The sequence below is a fragment of the Gigantopelta aegis genome, chromosome 9, assembly GCF_016097555.1.
Source record: "Gigantopelta aegis isolate Gae_Host chromosome 9, Gae_host_genome, whole genome shotgun sequence".
In the NCBI taxonomy this organism is placed as follows: Eukaryota; Metazoa; Mollusca; class Gastropoda; order Neomphalida; family Peltospiridae; genus Gigantopelta; species Gigantopelta aegis.
The window spans coordinates 18,403,623-18,420,953 of NC_054707.1; the positions used below are offsets into that span (position 1 = coordinate 18,403,623).

Below are 17,331 nucleotides of genomic sequence, written 5' to 3' on the forward strand. Positions count from 1 at the left end.
GATCAGAACCCAGTACCTACCAGCCTGTAGACCGATGGCCCAATCACGACACCACCGAGGCCGGTAAATTGCATCAAAGTCGAGGCGATAAACGCTGTTCCCCAAATAATCACGCCCAAATTAAGTACAAACCTGCTGACCTCAAAATATTTCATCTTAAAACTACTGAAATGTTAGTTTAATTACATTAAAATAACCTGAAAGAAAGAAATGTTTTATTTAACGACACACTCAAAGCATTTTATTTACGATTATATGGAAAGAAAGAAAGAAATGTTTTATTTAACGACACACTCAAAACATTTTATTTACGGTTATATGGAAAGAAAGAAAGAAATGTTTTATTTAACGACACACTCAAAACATTTTATTTACGGTTATATGGAAAGAAAGAAAGAAAGGTTTTATTTAACGACACACTCAAAACATTTTATTTACGGTTATATGGAAAGAAAGAAAGAAATGTTTTATTTAACGACACACTCAAAACATTTTATTTACGATTATATGGAAAGAAAGAAAGAAATGTTTAATTTAACGACACACTCAAAACATTTTATTTACGATTATATGGAAAGAAAGAAAGAAATGTTTTATTTAACGACGCACTCAACACATTTTATTTACGATTATATGGAAAGAAAGAAAGAAATGTTTAATTTAACGACGCACTCAAAACATTTTATTTACGATTATATGGAAAGAAAGAAAGAAATGTTTAATTTAACGACACACTCAAAACATTTTATTTACGATTATATGGAAAGAAAGAAAGAAATGTTTTATTTAACGACACACTCAAAACATTTTATTTACGATTATATGGAAAGAAAGAAAGAAATGTTTTATTTAACGACACACTCAAAACATTTTATTTACCATTATATGGAAAGAAAGAAAGAAATGTTTTATTTAACGACGTACTCAACACATTTTATTTACGATTATATGGCATCAGACATATGGTTAAGGACCACACAGATATGAAAGAAGAAACCCACTGTCACCACTTCATGGGCTACTCTTTTTGATTAGCAGCAAGGGATCTTTTGCATGCACCATCCCACAGACAGGATAGTATATACCACAGCCTTTGTTACACCAGTTGTGGAGCACTGGCTGGAACGAGAAATAGCCCAATGGGCCCACTGACAGGAATTGATCCTAGATTGATCGTGCATCAGACGAGTGGTGTACCACTGAGCTACGCCACACCCCCAAAATAACATGAAATGTATTTCTAAATATTGATTGACCGGCCTCGGTGGCGTTGTGGTTAGGCCATCGGTCTACAGGCTGGTAGGTACTGGGTTCGGATCCCAGTCAAGGCATGAGATTTTTAATCCAGATACCGACTCCAACCCCTGAGTGAGTTCTCAGCAAGGCTCAATGGGAAAGTGTAAACCACTTGCACCAACCAGTGATCCATAACTGATTCAACAAAGGCCATGGTTTGTGCTATCCTGCCTGCGGGAAGCACAAATAAAAGATCCCTTGCTGCTAATCGGAAAGAATAGCCCATGAAGTGGCGACAGTGGGTTTCCTCTCAAAATCTGTGTGGTCCTTAACCATATGTTTGAAGCCATATAACCGTAAATAAAATGTGTTGAGTGCGTCGTTAAATAAAACATTTCTTTCTAAATACTGACAACTCTCCAGCAGCTGTTAATAACAGTACTGAACTAAAACGACCTTCCTGTGCTTAGAAAAGACAACAGTCCTCGTTGTGCCCAAATTACTGAGATCTATAAAGCCCTGACAGAGGGTCTGGTTTTGAGAGATTTCACTGTTTTTTCCGCTGTATATTTTCGCAATGCAAATATACCATCAAAAATATAGAGGATACTCCTTGAATGTCTTGTGATATCTTTATTTATCAGCATGAGGATTTTTATACTTTTATCAACGAGTGCTGATAAATTATGATATCACAAGACACGAGGGGGTATTCTTTTTATCATCCATTATCATTCTTTTCATTTGCAACAATTGTAAACAATGTCAGTAATGTGAGTTGAATGTCACTATATTTGGCAACAGCAGACTCGTTAACTAGCAGAACGACAGTGGCATGATGTCACTAATGATAGGTTTAGCACTGAAACATACACAGTGACGTAACAAAAGAAGCAATATCCCCTAGGAGAATATCGCAGGAAATATCACAAATTATAGTGCCAGCGATCTCTTATAAAAGTCTTTAATGGATGATAAATGTGCATTAACAATCACAGTTAGGGGTCATCCAAAGTTTAAAAAATAAAAACATATTAATTGACTTTACTTTGAAATGATGAATGAAAAACAAACAAGCATTCTGAGAGACCAGCTAAAGCAATACATGTCCCTTACCGGGCCCAAAACGTTTCATAACTCCATCCAAAATGGTTATATTGCTATGAAAGTCAAACTTGATCTGTACAAGTACACGATAAACCAACATACCAAATTTCACTGCAATATCTTTAGGCATTGTGAGGTTTCAAGAGGTTTCACTGATTTCTGCTGTATATTTTTGCAATCCAAATACATGTATATCATTCATGTGTATCAACAATCGCAGTAAATTTGAATTGAAGAATAAAAAAACACCAAAAAAAAACAAGCAATATAATTGTATAGAAATCTGAGACACGTATAATTCTGCAGTGTTCACAATGTACATCAACCATGGTGATCAATACTCCGGGATTATGGACACCAAACTGAACAACAACCTTTCATTCCTTCAAATTGTAGTCGTACAATTTTCATTTCATTTTCTTCCTTGGAGTCATCAAAGCTGGCCTAATCCCACCACAGAAATAAAAAGACCTTTGATTGCATAATACGTTTTGTTTGAATCAATAAAAGAACGAAATAATAGTCGTCATCAATTTACTTAACATGTAGTTCAAAATGTTTAACCAGTGGAAAATGAAGTATAATAAGACACAAAATGCTATTACCGAAGAAAATTGATCGATGAAGGGATGATAAAGCTATTTTATATTTTACACGACACAGGAATCAGTACCGGTACATCAAAATGAATATTATTATATCGGTCTAAAGCATAATAAATTGCTTTGAACATGGTAAACATGATATAGCAGATATAAAATAAAATAAAATTACTAATAATTTTTGCAGTATTACATTGTTGCCAGTGTAAATAATATAATTTAAAAGTACAGAACTGTTCAAAATAGTGGCTAAAACTACATTGTTTCTTATGCAGAAAATATTTCGTATTCAAGCTATTTTCTTCAGAAATTACAAAAATGTTTTATTGTTTAATGGGCTTCCAAAAATACAAGCTTATTCTGGGCCTGATCACCTTGTCCACTGCCAAATTAGCTAAACTCATCATTTTCATACAAAGTGGCTACAAAATGTAGTCCTGGACTAATAAAATGTTCTTTAAATTTGCCATTTTTTAATAATTTCCAAGCAAATACTCTACATATTTGAAAACTGGCTAAACCAAAATGTATCAGTATCAGCTGGTATTATATCTTATTTCATTAATATGCATAAAACTAAGATTAGCATATTACATGATGGTACAAGTTAATTTTTTAAACCAGCGATGAAACAATTCGAGATGATTTCCATTTTTAATGCTATCTTTTATCTATAAGTTGTTCTTTTTTATTACAGCAAGGCATCTTTTTTGTGTACATTTTCTTGTACAAAGACCAACAAACACCATGATGTTTTATAAATTATAAAGAATTTGTCAGAATGGCAGAGAGTTACAAATGGACAACTAGAAGGTATTATTAATGGTAGTCTTTTGCATGTCATAATAATGTTCTACTATGATAATAAAAAAAAAGAAATTCAACTCTGGGCATTAATATACTGACAATTTTTTTTTTTTTTTTTTTTTTTTTTTTTAAATGACATCATTAGAGCACATTGATTCATTAATGATATCGGAGCTCTATTGGATGTTAAACATTTTGGTTATTTGATAATGTCATGTAGTTTTTATAGAAAACCCCCTATATTATTCCATTAGCAGCGAGGGAATTTTTATATGCATTTTTTCCAAAAAGGACAGGACAGATCAGTCTTTGATGTATCAGTTGTGGGCGGGACGTAACCCAGTCGTAAACTGTTTGCTTGATGCGTGGGCGGTCTAGGATGATCCACATCAGTGGACCCATTGGGCTATTTCTCGACCCTTTGGGCTATTTCTCGTTCTCATGCTCCGTAACAAAGACCATGGTATGTACTATCCTGTCTGTGGGATGGTGCATATAAAAGATCCCTTGCTGCTAATCAAAAAGAGTAGCCCATGAAGTAATGACAGTGGGTTTCCTCTGCCAATATCTGTGTGGTCCTTAACCATATGTCTGATGCCATATAACCGTAAATAAAATGTGTCGAGTGCATTGTTAAATAAAACATTTCCATCCTTGTTGTATCAATTATGGGCACTGGTTGGGTTGGCAAAATTCTATTCCTTTCATTTTTATTGAATTACCCCCCTCCCCCACCCCCCAACAGTATACCAATGTGATAAATTGTACTCCCACTATATAGCTCCCTCACTCCTCAAAAGAAAGTTTTTTGATAACACCACCACTAGAGCACATTGATTAATTAATCATCGGCTACTGGATGCAAACATTTGGTAATTCTGACTCATAGTCATCAGAGGAAACCTGCTACATTTTTGCTAAAGGGATCTTTTATATGCACCATTCTACAGACAGGAAAGCACATACTACGGCCTTTGACCAGTTGTGGTGCACTGATTGGAATAAGAAAAACGTCAGTCAGTTGAATGAATCCACCAAGGTGTTTTGATCCTGCAATGCAAGCACCTTAAGTGAGGACTCAACCGGCTGAGCTAAATCCCGCCTCAATCATCAAAAAAAAAGTTTGTTTCGGGACACCACTAGAGCACACTGATTTATTAGTCATCGGCTATTAAATGTCAAACATACGGTCATTTTGACACAGTCACAAAGATGAAACCCGCTATGTTTTTCCATTAGTAGCAAGGGATCTTTTATATACACCATCCCACAGACAGGATAGCGCATACCATGGCCTTTGATATACCAGTCATGGTGCACTGGCTAGAGCGAGAAATAGCCCAATAGACCCATCAATGGGTGTCGATCCTAGACCGACCGCACATCAAACGAATGTTTTCCCACTGGGCTACGTCCCACCCCATTCATGAAAAACTTCACAGTACTGGTTGATACATATGGCCCTATACACAAAGGTTAATCACAACAATTTATCTTCGGAAAAACAATATATGACCAGGCCCACTCAATTAGTAAACAATATTGGATGTTCTTCCAATAAAAAGCTGCTATTAATCATATATAGCCGAATGTCTCAGTGAAACGACAAAGCAAACATTTGTTCAAGAGATCGGTCATCATTCAGCCACACAAATACATCATTTCTCAGACTTATCGAGATGAATTATGATACTGAATGATGACACTGTCTCACAGTAAACACCAGCCCTGACTTATCGAGATGAATTATCATACTGAATGGTGACACTGCCTCATAGTAAACACCAGCCCTGACTTATCGAGATGAATTATCATACTGAATGATGACACTGCCTCACAGTAAACACCAGTCCTGACTTATCGAGATGAATTATCATACTGAATGGTGACACTGCCTCACAGTAAACACCAGCCCTGACTTATTGGGATGAATTATCATACTGAATGACACTGCCTCACAGTAAACACCAGTCCTGACTTATCTAGATGAATTATCATACTGAATGATGACACTGCCTCACAGTAAACACCAGCCCTGACTTATCGAGATGAATTATCATACTGAATGGTGACACTGCCTCACAGTAAACACCAGCCCTGACTTATCGAGATGAATTACACTGCCTCACAGTAAACACCAGCCCTGACTTATCGAGATGAATTATCATACTGAATGATGACACTGCCTCACAGTAAACACCAGCCCTGACTTATCGAGATGAATTATCATACTGAATGGTGACACTGCCTCACAGTAAACACCAGCCCGGACTTATTGGGATGAATTATCATACTGAATGACACTGCCTCACAGTAAACACCAGTCCTGACTTATCGAGATGAATTATCATACTGAATGGTGACACTGCCTCATAGTAAACACCAGCCCTGACTTATCGAGATGAATTATCATACTGAATGATGACACTGCCTCACAGTAAACACCAGTCCTGACTTATCGAGATGAATTATCATACTGAATGGTGACACTGCCTCACAGTAAACACCAGCCCTTACTTATTGGGATGAATTATCATACTGAATGACACTGCCTCATAGTAAACACCAGCCCTGACTTATCGAGATGAATTATCATACTGAATGATGACACTGCCTCACAGTAAACACCAGTCCTGACTTATCGAGATGAATTATCATACTGAATGGTGACACTGCCTCACAGTAAACACCAGCCCTTACTTATTGGGATGAATTATCATACTGAATGACACTGCCTCACAGTAAACACCAGTCCTGACTTATCGAGATGAATTATCATACTGAATGATGACACTGCCTCACAGTAAACACCAGCCCTGACTTATCGAGTTGAATTATCATACTAAATGATGACACTGCCTCACAGTAAACACCAGTCCTGACTTATCGAGATGAATTATCATACTGAATGGTGACATTGCCTCACAGTAAACACCAGCCCTGACTTATCGAGATGAATTATCATACTAAATGATGACACTGCCTCACAGTAAACACCAGTCCTGACTTATCGAGATGAATTATCATACAGAATGGTGACACTGCCTCATACTAAACACCAGCCCTGACTTATTGGGATGAATTATCATACTGAATGACACTGCCTCACAGTAAACACCAGTCCTGACTTATCGAGATGAATTATCATACAGAATGGTGACACTGCCTCACAGTAAACACCAGTCCTGACTTAACGAGATGAATTATCATACTGAATGGTGACACTGCCTCACAGTAAACACCAGCCCTGACTTATCAGGATGAATTATCATACTGAATGGTGACACTGCCTCACAGTAAACACCAGCCCTGACTTATCGAGATGAATTATCATACTGAATGATGACACTGCCTCACAGTAAACACCAGTCCTGACTTATCGAGATGAATTATCATACAGAATGGTGACACTGCCTCACAGTAAACACCAGCCCTGACTTATCGAGATGAATTATCATACTGAATGGTGACACTGCCTCACAGTAAACACCAGCCCTGACTTATCAAGATGAATTATCATACTGAATGGTGACAATGCCTCACAGTAAACACCAGTCCTGACTTATCGAGATGAATTATCATACTGAATGGTGACACTGCCTCACAGTAAACACCAGCCCTGACTTATCGAGATGAATTATCATACTGAATGTTGACACTGCCTCACAGTAAACACCAGTCCTGACTTATCAAGATGAATTATCATACTGAATGGTGACACTGCCTCACAGTAAACACCAGTCCTGACTTATCGAGATGAATTATCATACTGAATGGTGACACTGCCTCACAGTAAACACCAGCCCTGACTTATCAGGATGAATTATCATATTAAATGATGACACTGTCTCACAGTAAACACCAGCCCTGACTTATCGAGATGAATTATCATACTGAATGATGACACTGCCTCACAGTAAACACCAGTCCTGACTTATCGAGATGAATTATCATACAGAATGGTGACACTGCCTCACAGTAAACACCAGCCCTGACTTATCGAGATGAATTATCATACTGAATGGTGACACTGTCTCACAGTAAACACCAGTCCTGACTTATCGAGATGAATTATCATACTGAATGATGACACTGCCTCACAGTAAACACCAGTCCTGACTTATCGAGATGAATTATCATACTGAATGATGACACTGTCTCACAGTAAACACCAGCCCTGACTTATCGAGATGAATTATCATACTGAATGAGGACACTGCCTCACAGTAAACACCAGCCCTGACTTGTCAGGATGAATTATTATACTGAATGGTGACACTGCCTCACAGTAAATACCAGTCCTGACTTCTCGAGATGAATTATCATACTGAATGGTGACACTGTCTCACAGTAAACACCAGTCCTGACTTATCGAGATGAATTATCATACTGAATGGTGACACTGCCTCACAGTAAACACCAGTCCTGACTTATCGAGATGAATTATCATACTGAATGGTGACACTGCCTCACAGTAAACACCCGTCCTGACCTATCGAGATGAATTATCATACTGAATGATGACACTGCCTCACAGTAAACACCAGCCCTGACTTCATAGCCGGCAGCTATCTGTATATCATTCGGAACCAGCCTCGATAGTGTCATGGTTAAGCCATCGGACATAAGGCTGGTAGGTACAGGGTTGCAGCCCCAATACCAGCTCCAACCAAGAGCGAGTTTTAACAACTCAGTGGGTAGGTGTTAGACCACTACACCCACTTCTCTCTCATGAACCACTAACAAGTAACTTGTAACTAACCTACTGTCCTGCCCAGATAGCCAAGGTGTGTGTGCCTAGGACATTGTGCGTGAACCTTGATTGGATATAAGCACGAAGATAAGCTGAAATAAAATAAATATATCACTTGACGTAGCTCAGTAAGTAGATGGAAAGAAATGTTTTATTTAACGACGCACTCAACACATTTTATTTACGGTTATATGGCGTCAGACATATGGTTAAGGACCACACAAATATTGAGGGCGGAAACCCGCTGTCACTACTTCATGGGCTACTCTTTTCGAATAGCAGCAAGGGATCTTTTATATGCAACATCCCACAGACAGGGTAGTACATACCTCAGCCTTTGATGTGCCAGTCGTGGTGCACTGGCTGGAGCGAGAAATATAGCCCAATGGGCCTACTGACGGGGATCGATGCCACACCGACCGTGCATCGAGCGAGTGCTGTACCACTGGGCTACATCCCGCCCCTCATTAAGGAAAGTGTTCGTCTGTCATTCTTTGGTTGCAGGATAGTGATGGGCCTATGTTTTGGTAGTTGCCCATGAATGGTGGATTAAAGGCTGTGGTATGTGCTGTCCTGTCTGTGGGAAACAGCAAGGGACTTTTCCAAAGATACAATGTAGAATAGCGCATATCACAACCTTTGGTATACCAGTTGGGGAGAAAAACTTTGTTTTGTTTAATGACACCACTAGACATACAGCCTTAGAGAGGAAACCCGCTACATTTTTCCATTAGAAGCAACAGATCTTTTAAATTTTTCATCCCAAAGACAGGATACCACATACCAGTCATGGTCCACTGTCGCCTGTTGGAACAAGAAATAGCCCCACTACATGGGCCTACCGATGGGAATCGACCCTAGACCGACCACGTATCAGACAAGTGCTTTACCACTGGACTATGTCCTGCCCCTTGTATGAAATAGCTCCACCTCAGGAAAGTACTATCACTAAGCTACTGATCGAACATTCACAGCTACTCCACCAATATATATATTTATCATGCAACCATGCTGCCTATTGACCTGATAACCCCTAGCTGATAATTCAACGTGTTATCATGTCACTATAGGAAGTGTTATCATTTCACTAGGAAATGAGATGTGCACATGACGAATGTCTGCTCAATTTTCAGGTAGATCGTTTTCTCATTTTTCAAACATCCATTTACAGCAATGATTGCTGAACTGCATAAATAAATATAACATTTACACTTCCTGTAACATCAAATTACCTCTTATTTTTTAATTCTCCATTATTCGCTGCCATTCGGAACTTTTTAATTAAACATTTTGAAATAAAACAGCAAGTAGCTTCCTGCAAAGAATGTTTACATTGGGAACAGCGTCTGACGTCAGAGTCACCAGCAGCCAGTGATAGGATTAGTTTATTTTCACAGAAAAAGGTACAAAAACTGTAATGTGACACAACAGACTTTGAAATATAATCAAAGTATTTTATTTAAAAATCGGAAACACATAACTTTTAGGCTGGCTGTGCCATTCCCAAGATGCTTTTGGGCACCTGCTATTGTCCGACTTCCAGAAGAAGTTTCTACACGATAAAACTAATAATTTTTATTATTCATATGGTTCAACATAACCAAGTTAATAATAATCATACAAAGCACACGTGTAATAACAAGTGTGATGATGTAATTTTGGGAAGCAACGTCATAACATGATGTTGCTTCTCCAGTCCTAGCTCAGACTGTGCATTTGAAATATGATGTCATTTCATCATCATCTTCTAGTTGTGGCTAAATAATTTTGAGTTAGGTCTTGTTATTCATAAAGAAAACAACAATAATAATATGGATAATAAAGAAATTATTACACATGGATAATAAAGAAATTGTTACATATGGATAATAAAGAAATTATTACATATGAATAATAAAGAAATTATTACACTCGCATGTGAGTCATACTGATTTTACGTATCTCATGTCAGGATTCAGGTTACTATGTTTTGATATCATGGTTATTTGGCTGATTGAAGCTCGCCTGTTACACCATTATCTAAACCTAGCCAAATAACCACGATATCAAAACGTAGTAACCTGATATTGTATATGTATATATACTCATCGAAGATTCCTATGCATGTATTGTATTGTACAAGGTATATATTTAATGACATTGAATTTTTTTTATTAAAAAATATTTATTGGTCATCCATATGAGATGAGATGATTTGCATTATCATGGTGCGTTCTCACGAGTCACAAATCTGAACCATTTAAACATTTGACCGTTGGTTTGAGACCATTTTATATGGTGCAGAGGACGTTTCCCCACCCCCAAGTACATGCATGTATGTATATGGTAGTTATTTATTACTCATATGGGCAGTGTGATGCAGGTGAATATATTTTCTATCTTTCACTAGGGAAAGATAGAAGCTATCTTTCCCTGCTGACGTCATGACGTTAGTTTGGTGACGTCATCGGTTTCCTCGACTGTCGTCTCTTATTGATGAGATTTTACAAAACATTTAGCTCCACCAGTGTTCAGTTTTTGTTGAAATCATTTAAGCAATTTGTTCTTGTTAACAATTAAACATGCTCTAAACTAATTTCTTTGTAGTTCATTCACTTCCCACTAGAAATATCAGTTCATTACGAATGTGACCTCTCTTGCTTACATTTGATTTGTGTACCTATAGATAGCTTTTGACGTCACTGCTTTTCATTTGTGACATCATCAGTTTAGACTTCCACGTCTTATATATTATATAGTTTGTGACATGTAAGAAGTTTAAAGTTTAAGTTTCTAAACTATTTAGATTATGGGTAATAAATACAATAACCCACTCGATACTTGGAATTACGGATTATCTAAAGCTTGTGACTGACAACATATTAATTTCACTCGGGACAGATAATCCGTAATTCCTCACAACTCATAAGTTATTGTCTATATCTTTTAAATATTATGCATTATTTACACATACCTGTAATTAGGGCAACACCTATAACTAATATTATTCCTAAACCAAATCCAGCTTGACGTAATGCGAATGGAATACCTGAAAAATGATCAGGAAAAAACATAAATAAATAATATAACAATAAAGAAAAGGAAGGTAATTATGCTCTTAGTTTGAAATTTAGACCTGTGACAATACCGTACCTGAGAGAATAGCAAGTTTTTTATTTTATTATTTTTATAGGGCAGTGAATTAAGATCGAGCCAGGGTGGCTACAAACACGGCAGGATGGCACAAAATGGGAGGCAGGGTGGAGCACCTGTCTATTTATTGCTAACTAGAGCACTACAAAGGGCCAGAGTGCAGGTGGGCAACTGCCCCCCACCCCAACTGTGTTATAGAGAAAACCTTTGCATTCGGGCAAAAACAATAATGATGTTTGGGGCAATATGATTTTTTTTTTACCATTTATTTCCATCATATTCTACTCACAATAACAGTATAATCATATTCTAAATTCTAAATGCATATTTATTCATTGGAACCCTATATAGCTGTTATGTAGTAATGCAAACATGAATAAACGTTGTTATGCAGATTCGGCTAATTAATTTAATTAGGACAAAATCATCCTGCCACCCCCATCCCCCTTATCCCTCCCACCTCCACACCTACAGAATTTGGTGCCTGCATGTATGCCTTTGAGAATTACTGCATAAATATACAAAATTATAATAATATGTAGTAGCTTGACATTTCAAGTGCTATGAAATGGTCGGTAAATTAAGAGAGAAATACAATCAAGCAGCTAATACATAGAAATACACTGTATTGGATACATTGAAATTAAACTTTAAAGCTGCATATCACCCAATTCATTTGACACATGTGCAGTGGTGTAAATATGACTGCCAACGCAACAATCACCACCTACATAATAATGCTAAAGCAAGTATTTGAATGCAGATGCCAAAATTAACATTTTAAACTTTAAAAGGCAATTTTAAAATAAATGTCAAAGTTTAATTTTAAAGCCGGTAACTGGTTTATGTAGTTATACATAGACCGACATTTACAGTTGATTAGGCACTGACCTATGATTCCCGAGCCAATAATGGAGTTGATGAAATTAAAGCTGGTCATGGGCATGTTACTCCGTGGTTTCCCATCATCCTTATCCTCCACCAGGTGGCGTGTGTCACTTATACTGCTCGTCTCAGAGAAGTCGGACAGGGTCTAAAAAACAAACAATAATACATTTTTTTTAAATTAAAATTAATAGAGTGAAACCTCTCAAAACTGGACACTCTCATAACAGGAATCCTCTGTAAACCGGAATCTCTCAAAACCGGAATCCTCTGTAAACTGGAATTCTCTCAGAACTAGACCCCTCTGTAAACCGGAATTCTCTCAAAACTGGACCCCTCTGTAAACCGGAATTCTCTCAAAACTGGGCCCTCTGTAAACCGGAATTCTCTCAAAACTGGACCCCTCTGTAAACCGGAATTCTCTCAAAACTGGACCTTCTGTAAACCAGAACTCTCTCAAAACTGGACCCCTCTGTAAACCGGAATTCTCTCAAAACTGGACCCCTCTGTAAACCGGAATTCTCTCAAAACTGGACCTTCTGTAAACCAGAACTCTCTCAAAACTGGACCTTCTGTAAACTGGAATTCTCTCAAAACCAGACCCTCTGTAAACTGGAATTCTCTCAAAACCAGACCCTCTGTAAAATGGAATTCTCTCAAAACTGGACCCCTCTGTAAACCGGAATTCTCTCAAAACCAGACCCTCTGTAAACCGGAATTCTCTCAAAACTGGACCTTCTGTAAACCAGAACTCTCTCAAAACTGGACCTTCTGTAAACTGGAATTCTCTCAAAACTGGACCTTCTGTAAACCGGAATTCTCTCAAAACTGGACCTTCTGTAAACCAGAACTCTCTCAAAACTGGACCTTCTGTAAACTGGAATTCTCTCAAAACCAGACCCTCTGTAAACTGGAATTCTCTCAAAACCAGACCCTCTGTAAAATGGAATTCTCTCAAAACTGGACCCCTCTGTAAACCGGAATTCTCTCAAAACCAGACCCTCTGTAAACCGGAATTCTCTCAAAACTGGACCTTCTGTAAACCAGAACTCTCTCAAAACTGGACCTTCTGTAAACTGGAATTCTCTCAAAACTGGACCTTCTGTAAACTGGAATTCTCTCAAAACTGGACCGTCTGTAAACCGTAATTCTCTCAAAACTGGACCTTCTGTAAACCGGAATTCTCTCAAAACCAGACCCTCTGTAAACCAGAACTCTCTCAAAACCAGACCTTCTGTAAACCGGAATTCTCTCAAAACTGGACCTTCTGTAAACCGGAATTCTCTTAAAACCAGACCCTCTGTAAACTGGAATTCTCTCAAAACCAGACCTTCTGTAAACCGGAATTCTCTCAAAACTGGACCGTCTGTAAACCGGAATTCTCTCAAAACTGGACCCTCTGTAAACCGGAATTCTCTCAAAACCAGACCCTCTGTAAACCAGAACTCTCTCAAAACCAGACCCTCTGTAAACCGGAATTCTCTCAAAACTGGACCCCTCTGTAAACCAGAATTCTCTCAAAACCAGGCATTTTTCAGAGTCCCTTTTTAAACATCAGTACAAAAGATAACCTCTTTAAACTGGATACCCCTTAAAACCAGACAATTTACTTGGTCCTAAGGGTTGTCCAGTTCAGGGGGGTTTTACTGTACATGTACTGTAAATCCCTAATGTTTTGTGAGTATCAAAGTACTGTAAAAACTTTAAGGGACTATACTGAGAGTAGTACTGGTCACTGTACAATGGTATAATGAAAATAAAAGACAAAAAGATATCAGTACTATCAAAAACATTGTCTGAATTAATTATCAACCAGTCATAACAACACATGTTCAGCCTATAACTGTCAATCTAGCAATCATCTACAAAAATGCTTTATTCTCACAAACATGATAAGACATACCACGGCCTTTGATATACCAGTCGTGGTGCACTGGCTGGACGAGAAATAGCCCAATGGGCCCACCGACAGGGGATCAATCCCAGACTGACCGCGCATCAAACGAACGTTTTACCACTGGGCTACGTCCTGCCTCTTTTCTTGACAGAGGATAATAAACAAATTACCAGTTATTATCAAATTTATGTCCCTCGTGAAATAATTTTCACTTGTTACGTGCTTTAGCTTTAATAATCACGAGGGACATAAATTTGATAATAACTGGTACCGAGTTTGTGATTCTATTTATTACCCCAGCTATTTGGGTGGGTTTTTTAAAGCCTACATCGACTACTCATCCATGTATATAGAAACGACGTAAACTACTTTACTGTTCTGGTTATTGCTTTAACTTAGCATTTTATTCACGCTTCAGAGATAATTTTCAAAACCCAAAGTTCTATATATTCTGTAAATAAAATCTATAATGAATTGCATTAAATTACCATTTTATGACAAGTTTAACACTGAAACCAGAAAGACATAAATGCAAACGCTTTAAACTATGTGACGTCATTGTGTGTGCTTTGCCAAATTGTGATGACGTCATATTTAGTACCTACAAGGTGATTGGTTTGTTGGCGTCAAATCGTCCAATAGTAGTGTACGTTAAACCAATGTATGGTAATTTCTCAGTGAGAAATTGTGATTTTTATTTTCCCTGTTATGAGTGCCTGCTGGGGTAATAATATATAATAAATATATAATACATGTATATTTACAGTGGTTGAAATACTGTCATCCCGACCATTGTTTGCCAGTCAACAATCTAGAACGTCAACAATCTAGAACATCAACAATCTAGAACGTCAACAATCTAGAACGTCAACATAGGCCGGGACTGGAAATTATTCTGCACTTATACTTTATGATTATGTTTGGTCCAGCCGGTATTGATTCCGTCCGGTAGAATTTGTAGTTTTCTTTTTTTTTCTCATTCAAACCAGTGCACCACAACTAGTCAAAGGCCGTGGTATATGCTTTCCTGCCTGTAGGAAAGTGCATATAAATCATCTCTTGCTGCATTAAAAAAAACATGTAGCGGGTTTCCTTTGATGACTATCGAGTCAGAACTACCAAATATTTCACATCCAATAGCCGATGATTAATTAATCAATGTATTCTAGTGGGAAGGTACATATAAAAGATCTCTTGCTACATTAGAAAAAAACATGTAGCGGGTTTCCTCTGATGACTATATATCAGAACTACCAAATGTTTGACATCCAACAGCTGATGACTAATTAATCGATGTGCTCTAGTGATGTTGTTAAACAAAAACTCTTGTAGCTTTCTAAATCGAATGGCCGGCAGGAATTTCAGTCAATTTTAATTTTTTTTTTTATAGAATTTATTTTCGATTTAAACCAGTATTGCTAGTGAATTGCTAAAACACTACATATGAACCCTATACTGGGCCGCAACCAAATTCTGTGAGGACATAATACATGACTGTCACATTTCTGAGAGTGTGATCAAACACCAACTTAATCTATACATGTAGCCTTACATGTATTTAATACAGGCACAAAGAAAATCTTAGATCAAAATCTTGAAGCATTGCAAAGAAAAGCACTGAAAACTTTGATGATGTGATGGTCGTAATATTTCTTCAGTTCAAAGGCCTTAATTAACTCTATCAAAGAGAGTTTAAATTCCATTAATGTCAAACTTGATCTATCACTCCACATAATACAGATATATGCAAAATTTCAGCTCAGTATCACGACACATTGCAAAGTAAAGTCAAGAAAATTGTTATGGTTGTAATATCTGTAAGTTTAAAAATAGGCAAATATTCCCCATGGAACTCAAAACTTGATCTGTAATTCTACTTGATAAAACTGCATGCGAAATTTCAGCTAAGTATCTTGATGCTAGATGCAGTGATTAATTTAGGTCATGTAGAGATGTAGTATTAATCTTCTATAAAAACTAAATTTATGTATTCTTTCTCCATAGAGGCAGGACATAGCCCAGTAGTAAAGTATTTGCTTGATGCACGGTCTGTCTGGCATCGATTCTCGTCAGTGGGCCCATTGGGCTATTTCTCGCTCCAGCCAGTGCATCACGACTGGTGTATCAAAGGTTGTGGTTTGTTATCCTGTTTGTGATATGGTGCATATAAAAGATCCCTTGCTGCTAATCAAAAAGAGTAGCCCATGAAGTAGCGACATCAGATTTCCTCTCTCAATATCTGTGTGGTCCTTAACCATATGTCCAACGCCATATAACCATAAATAAAATGTGCTGAGTGCGTTGTTAAATAAAACATTTCCTTCCTTCTTTCTCCATAGTCCATTTCATGTGTTACAAATATGGTGGATGATTAAAAAAAAGCAAATTAGTTTTATTTTAACAGTAGTTGTTGCTGTACATATTTTGCATTAGTAAATGATGTTATAACATGGGAAGATGAAAATGTAGCTTTAAATTTCCATTAATTAATTATAGTACAGGATATCACAGTGATCAAAATAAGTTGGGTTTTTTTTACAAGTCATTAAATATTTATTTGTCCGTCGATATTTTCACTTGTCCAAATAAATGGTGCATTTTATTCAAGTACCAGGATGATGTTTGTGATTGCTCAAAATGAAACTGTTCTGAACATTTTTACTTGTCCACAGGACAACCAAAGAGACACATTTTGCTTGTCCAAATAGATTTTCACTTGTCGGGACAGACAAGTGCTTATTTCAAACACTGTATCAAGGCAAAAACAAATGAGTTTATCTTAACTATAGTAGTTATGGCTGTATCTTGCATCAGGAAATGATCTTATAAGATGGAAGGTGTGAATGCAGCTTTAGATTTTCATTCATTCATTAATGATAGCACAGGTTAGCTAGCTGTGTTTCTCTTTCATC

General features: G+C 37.3%; 1 protein-coding gene across 1 annotated transcript in view; it reads right to left on the reverse strand.

Annotated features, from left to right (window-relative positions):
- The window catches only part of LOC121380586 (putative sodium-coupled neutral amino acid transporter 11), a 136,617-nt gene that overhangs the window by 64,442 nt on the left and 54,844 nt on the right, over window positions 1–17,331 (reverse strand). Inside the window, exons 2-3 of the mRNA XM_041509470.1 lie at window positions 12,529–12,670; window positions 11,459–11,533 (exon numbers count right to left, since the gene is read on the reverse strand). Of these exons, the coding sequence (XP_041365404.1) occupies window positions 11,459–11,533; window positions 12,529–12,670 (217 nt within the window). The remainder of the gene's footprint in view (window positions 1–11,458; window positions 11,534–12,528; window positions 12,671–17,331) is intronic.